Source organism: Myotis lucifugus, unplaced genomic scaffold (genome assembly GCF_000147115.1).
Source record: "Myotis lucifugus unplaced genomic scaffold, Myoluc2.0 scaffold_1460, whole genome shotgun sequence".
Classification (NCBI taxonomy): Eukaryota; Metazoa; Chordata; class Mammalia; order Chiroptera; family Vespertilionidae; genus Myotis; species Myotis lucifugus.
In genome coordinates this window covers 37,114-44,475 of record NW_005872508.1, presented here as the reverse complement: position 1 = coordinate 44,475, position 7,362 = coordinate 37,114, and the positions used below count along the sequence as shown (strand labels likewise).

Here is a 7,362-nt window from a genome sequence, read left to right as displayed (position 1 = left end):
GAAGCATGGGCCCGGAGGAGGCTTAGCCCCTGACTTACCCTTGGTTGGAGGACCGGCACTTTATTTGGGGTTTATGAGAGTGGTGGCTAGGAGCTGAAAGGCCTTCGTCTGGGCCTCAGCCTTGGCCTGATCTCATCTTTGTTTTTGGATTTGGGTCTCCTTGTCTCTATTATTAAAAACCTTAAAGGTCATGTATAAAAGGTCTCTTTCAGGGTTTAGTTCCTTCTAGGCCTATAGGGTCAAGGTTGGTATATTTTTTCATGGCCTGTGTAAGGCGAGAGGGGAAGTCTGCCGGATTTTCATGTCTTTCCTGGGTGACCTCTGCTAATTTTTTATAATTAACTGCTTTGTGGGCTGCCTTTCTCAGTTCTTCTAGCAGGCAGAGAACCATGTGGTCTCGAGACCTGTGACCTGTCTGCCCTTCCTGATAGTTCCATTGTGGGTCCCTGTTAGGGACAGCATCTGCTCTGACTGGGAGGGCAGAGGCCTCCCAGCACAGGGTATTCACGTGGCCCTCAGCATGAAGCCAGATTTGGCGCCAGCAATCTCCCGAAGTGGGCACTTAAGGCTAGTGCCAGAGGAAGGAGAGGAAGAGAGCCAAAAACTTGCTCTGGAGCAGGTATGAGACAGGATGGTGGCGGTGGGATCCGCTGGGGAGGGTGGCGGACTCTCAGGCTGCTGAGACTGAGGAGCCATAGACCGGGGGACTGGGGAATGGTCAGTGGGATCAAAATGGTGGAGGAGGAGGAGGAGGATAGGAGGATTTGAGATGGGGGGGGGCTGGGGTGCTTAGCATGAGGAAGGAAAATCTGTGAGGGAGAGCAGCTGTTACAGAGAAAAGGATGTGTCCTTGAGTGTAAAAAAGCCTGGACATACGGGACCTCAGACCATCTGCCCTGCCGGCAGCAGAAGTTGTCAAGATCAATGAGAATTGGGAAATCAAAAGTACCATTCTCAGGCCCATTGTCTAATTTGTATTGCGGCCCAGCGGTATTGCAATAGCAAATGAGGCACTTGGGACATAAGTCCTGAGTGAACCCTAGGGCCTGTAGATTCTTAAGAAGACATCCCAGGGGTGTGGTGCAGGGAATGGCCGACTGTGTGCTCCCCATAAGTGGGCCTTGAGTCTAATCTCCCGTGGACACTAAGTTAGAGAAAGGCGTCCCCTTCCTCCTGAGCGTCAGAAACATTTGGGCGATCACACCTGACCAGTAGGCATCCCCACAGACAGGTGGACCAGGAAACCTGGTTCCTGGGGAGTGTGTCCTGACCAGCACTGGATGTCACCTGGGGAGTGGCTGTGCAGTCACAGCCCAGAGCCTGGCCCCAATTATCCCCGACAAATATGCAGGACAGCCCAAAAAGAAAGGGATAATAGACTCTAGCCACTTACCAGTTAATTCAATGTCTGCAGACCTGAAGGGAAAGATGAATGGAGTTGGGGACATATTGGGTCAAGGTGCTACTGGGCTATCGAGGTGGATTTATCTGGCAATAAAATAGAGATGGCAGTTTGCATCTTGAAATAGATAAAATCTATTTTTTCTATTTTATTTGGGAGTAAATGAAATCACTTAAATAGTGTGTGACATGTAGAATTTAAATTGGTGGAAATTATACAAGGCAGTCTAGCCTATAACTTTCAAACAAAGCCCATCCTCCTCTCCCACATCCTGCAAATGTTCTCTCATAGAACGTTCCCTTTTGCCATCTCTCTCCTGGGGAACCTCCCTATGGTCTTGCTGTCCTGGGAAGGGGATGTGGTCCCATGCAAGCCAATCTGTACAACAGTATAGTATGTAGTAATATACAAAAATTCCATCACAAAACTACCTTAAACCACCTCGCCCAGGTTCTCTTCCCACCTCCCATCTCTTCCTTTCCTTTCTGGAAACTGGGACTTTACAAAATCTGTGCCAAAGGAAGAAAGGCATGTCTGTATTGATGAGAGGAAGACTGTCTGCATTCCCAAGCTCTTTGCCAGGCCCTATGCTGGACACTAAAGATTAAAAAAAATATGAACATCTGCCCCAGCCCACAAGAAATTCCCAGACTGAGGCAGAAACAGACACACTAAATGAGCACTGCAGTGTAGAATGGCAAGGGCTGCACTGTGAGAAACCACACGGAACGGGGGCAATTAGCCCAGGGTGGTGGGAACAGAGGGGCAGTTCCAGAGACTGATCACCCCTGGCAATAGCCCTGCCCATGGCAGCCTGGCACTCAGAGGGGCCAAACCCCATGGTGTTGAGCACAGTGTGCACATAAGACCCCACACACACCGGTCACATCTCCCCTGTCCCTTTCTCTCCCTCAGGTACAGCTGGGGCCCATTTACAGATTCCTGGTGGAAGATGTTCTTCTCTATTCTCAAAGTCCCTGGACGCCTGCAGGAGCTGGACCTGAGTGGGAACTCTCTGAGCTGCTCTGCAGTACAGAGTCTTTGTGACGCCCTGAAAAGCCCTCACTGCCACCTGGAGACCTTGAGGTGAGTCTGGCCTGGGTTCTGATCTTAAACAGGGATGGACAGGAGATCCAAGGTAGAAGTTGTGTCTAGTATGGGTGCATGGTCTTTGTTTTTGTTTAGGTTTTTAACATTTTTTATTTTTCAATTACAGTTGACATACAATATTATATTAGTTTCAGGTGTACATCTTGTTATGCCCAGATTTCAAGACCCCCAAAGACAGACCACTAGGGAGCCGAGTCCAATGCAAAAGCAAAGAGCCTTTATTCAAGCCCGGGCTTGGTCCCTCTGCCTCCATTGCCGGTGCAACGGCAGGATTCCAGAGAGCCCCGATTCTTGAAAGAACAAAGACTTTATAGGGCTTGGGGTCAGGGGGTGAGGGCCCACTCGGACTACTGATTTGGCCGATTCCGGTTGGTTGAGTGAGGGCCGGGGGCTAGTGACACAAGGGCAGGGTGCAGCTAGGGGTCTGGTTACACAAAGACAGGGGGTGGCTAGCATACTTTTGGCCTTGGGCTAGTTTCCCTTACTTTCCCATTGGCTGAGATAAGGACAGGCTGAGTAACTGATATATTCTGCGGCTTTTTCTTGGAAAAGGAGTTAGGGACACAGCTATCAGTCCCGTTCTGTCCTTTCACATCTCAGTGATTAGACATTATAAAACTTACTAAGTGATCAACCTGAAAAATTCTTGTATCCAACAAATATTCATTAAGCCCCTCTCTGACCATGGCTATTGCAATTAGCAAACACAGACAGGATTCTATTTCCAGAGAACTTGCAAGTGATTGACATTAACCACACAAACAAATGTGTTATTACAGGCCCAGACAAGGGCCTCCAGTGGAAAACGACTTTAATAAAGTGAATATTGAAGGACATGGGAAGACTACAGAGGGTTTACCTAAGTGAAGCAGGAGGGCAGAAAGGTCAAAGGCCCTGTGGCAGGAGGGAGGATGGGCTGTCATGGGATTGAAAGCAGAGAAGTGAGGCTGGAGGATGGAGAGCAAAGGAGCCACAGTCGGCTTCAGAGGTCATGAAGTAAGACTGTCTATACAAGGCCTTGTTGGAGATTGGGGTTGTTTTTTCTAATGCAATGTGATTATAACTAAAAGGTTGATAAAATCAGTACATTTACAAAGTAGAAACAGACTGCCATATAAAACTGGGAATGGAGGAGAGCAACCGTAGAGATTGGGAAACCAGTTCATAGGAAAGTTTCAGTTTTCCAATAAAAATTGTCATCCTGACTGGTTTGGCTCAGTGGACAGAGCATCTGCTTACGGACTGAAGGGTCCCGGGTTCGATTCCAGTCAAGGGCATGTACCCTGGTTGCAGGCACATCCCCAGTAGGGGGTGTGCAGGAGGCAGCTGATTGATGTTTCTCTCTCATCGATGTTTCTAACTCTCTATCCCTCTCCCTTCCTCTCTGTAAAAAAACAATAAAATATATTTTTTAAAAATTGTCAGAGGTTGCACTAAGGAAAGTTACCATAGTTTCTGCAAGAAATAGTTGTATCTTGGACTATGGTGTCGGCCATCAAAATGGAAAAAAGTGAATGGATTTAAGAGATCTAAAAAGAAAGTAAAATCCAATAGATTTGAATTATGGAGAAAGGGAGATGGCAATATAGAAGATAATCTTAGGTTCAGGCCAGAGATATGCATGGGATAGTGGCACCTTCACTGAGATGGAAATACTGGAAGAGGAGTGAATGGAAGGTGGAATGTCAAGGGTGTGATTTTGTGCAAAATCTTCAAGTTTTTTTGAGATAGCCAATGGGAGATGTCAAGCAGGTATCAAATTAACTCCTGTGCAAAAATAAGATGCCCCATAAAGCAAATCTCAACAAATTTAAGAGAATTGAAACCATGCAAATTATATTATCTGAACATAATTAAATGAAATTGGATCTCAATAACAAAGGGAAATTTAGGAAATTTACACATACATCGAAATGAAACAACACACTCCTAAAAAACAATGGGTCAAAGAAGAAATCACAAGGGAAATTTAAAATGCTTTGAGATGAATGAAAACAAAAACAAAACGTATTTGATGCAACTAAATCAGTGCTTACAGGGAAATGTATATTGTCAATGCCCAGATTTTAGAAATAAGGGCTACAACTACTCACCCATTAGAACTGCCAAACCTAGAACACTGACACCACCAAATGCTGACAAGGTTGTGGAGAAAAAGAAACCCTCAGACATTGCTAGTGGGAATGCAAAATAATATGGCCACTTTGCAGAATCCTAGTGAACTAAACACACCCTTACCAGATGATCCAGCAATCGTGCTCCTTGGAATTTACTCAAATGAGTTGAAAACCGATGTCCACAAAAAAATCTGCACAACAGTGTTTATGTCAGTTTTATTTGTAATTGCCCAAACTGGAAAGCAACCAAGTTGTCCTTCAGTAGGTGAGCAAATAAATAAAGCATGATATATGTATACAATGAAATATTATTTAGTATGTGAAAAAATGAGCCCTAAAGCTATAAAAAGAATGGACAAAACTTAACTGCATATTACTAGTTGAAAAAAGGACATTCTGAAAAGCTATCTAAACTAATAAAAGGGTAATATGCTAATTAGATGGACATCTTCTGGATGTCCTTCCAGACAAAGTCATGGTGGTGGAGGCCAAGGCAGAGGCGGTTAGGGTCAATCAGGCCAGCAGGAGAGGGCTGTTAGGGGCAATCAGGCCTAAGGGGAGGGCAGTTAAGGGCGATTAGGCCAGCAGGGGGGAGCAGTTAGGGGTGATTGGGCAGCAGGGGAGGGCAGTTAGGAGCAATTGGGCCAGCAGCGGGGAGCAGTAGGGGGCGATCAGGCCAGCATTGGGGAGCAGTTAGGGAGCAATCAGGCAGGCGGGCAGGTGAGCCGTTAGGAGCTAGCAGTCCTGGACTGCGAGACAGATGTCCCCCAAGGTGTCCCGTATTGGAGAGGATGCAGGCCTTGCTGAGGGACCCCCCATGCATGAATTTTGTATACCAGGTCTCTAGTATACTATGTGATCCCAACAATATGAAATTCTTAAAAAGACAAAAATATGAAGATAGTAAAAAGATCTGTGATTGCCAGGTAAGGATACATATGCAAAGCAGACACTATAATGGTGGCTACATGTCATTTTGTATTTCAAAAAACCATAGAATGTAAAGCACCAAAAGTGAGCCATAATGTAACCTATGGACTTTGGGTGATTATAATGTGTCAATGTAGGTTCACTGATTCCAACAAATTTACTACTCTCTTGTCAGATGTTGATAATGGGGGTGGCTGTGTATGTAGGGGCAGATTTATATAAGAACTCTCCAAAAAGTTCCAGAGACATAGAAACACTGAACAGATTGCAGAACCTCGGAGGGAAGGTGGGAGAGGGTGCCAATATTGCTGAAAAACTAAAACTATTCTATAAAAGAGAAATAGTCTAGAGCCGTGGTTGGCAAACTGCGGCTCGCGAGCCACATGCGGCTCTTTGGCCCCTAGAGTGTGGCTCTTCCTAAGCCTTAGGAGGACCCTAATTAAGTTAATAACAATGTACCTACCTATATAGTTTAAGTTTAAAAAATTTGACACTCAAAAGAAATTTCAATCGTTGTACTGTTGATATTTGGCTCTGTTGACTAATGAGTTTGCTGACCACTGGTCTAGAGGATTAAAAATGGCGGCAGAGTAAGTGGATGCTGCATGGACATGCTCCAATAGGCTAGCAATATATTAAAAAGATCATACATCATGATCAAGTGGGATTATTCCAGAGATGCAAGGCTGGTACAATATTCACAAATCAATAAACATGAAACCTCACATAAACAGATTGAAAGACAAAAATCTCATGATCATATCAATAGACACAAAAAAGCATTCGACAAAATACAACACCCATTTTTAATAAAAACTCTCAGCAAAGTGGGAATAGAGGGAGCATATCGTAACATGATAAGGCCATATATTAACAAACCTACAGCCAACATCATACTCAATGGGCAAAAACTAAAATCATTTCCTCTAAGAACAGGAACAAGACAGGGATGCCCACTCTCACCACTCCTGTTCAACCTAGTACTGGAAGTACTAGCCATAGCAATCAGACAAGAAGAAGTAATAAAAGGCATCCAAATTGGATAAGAAGTAAAAATGTCATTATTCGCAGATGACATGATATTGTACATAGAAAACCCAAGGACTCCATCAAAAACCTACTAGACTTGCCCTAGCTGGTTTAGCTCTGTGGATAGAGCATTGGCCTGCAGACTGAAGAGTCTTGGGTTCGATTCTGGTCAAAGGCACATGCCTGGGTTGTGGACTTGTCCCCTAGTAGGGGGCATTCAGGAGGCAGCTGATCACTGATCTTCTCTCATCATTGATGTTTCTCTCTCTCTCCCTCTCCCTTTCTCTCTGAAATCAATAAAAATATATTTTTAAAAAAGAACTATCAGACTTAATAAATGAATTCAGCAATGGAGCAGGATACCAGATTAACACCCAGATATCTATGGCTTTTTAATACACCAATAATGAACGCACAGAAAGAGAAACTAAAAAAACAATCCCATTTATCACTGCACCAAAAAAATTAAGATACCTAGGAATAAACTTAACTAAGGAGATAAAAGGCCTGTACTCGAAAAACTATACGGCATTGAAAAAAGAGATAGAGGAAAACATAAACAAATGGAAGAATATACTGTGTTCATGGATTGGTAGAATTAAGGTCATTAAAATGTCCATACTACCCAAAGCAATCTATAGATTCAATGCAAACCCACAACTAACATTATAACTAATGCTGAAAAGACTGCATGTTTTCCTCTAACATCAGGAACAAGACAAACCTCTCCACTCTTTCCATGTCTATTTAACTTTACACTAGAGGTTCTCATCA

At 44.1% G+C, this 7,362-nt stretch overlaps 1 protein-coding gene across 1 annotated transcript in view; it reads left to right on the top strand.

Annotated features, from left to right (window-relative positions):
* Positions 1-7,362, top strand: part of LOC102426798 (NACHT, LRR and PYD domains-containing protein 1-like) — a gene marked incomplete at its 3' end in the record, with an annotated part of 51,909 nt that overhangs the window by 8,003 nt on the left and 36,544 nt on the right. The window contains exon 3 of the mRNA XM_014449851.2: positions 2,318-2,488. Within this exon, the coding sequence (XP_014305337.2) occupies positions 2,318-2,488 (171 nt within the window). The remainder of the gene's footprint in view (positions 1-2,317; positions 2,489-7,362) is intronic.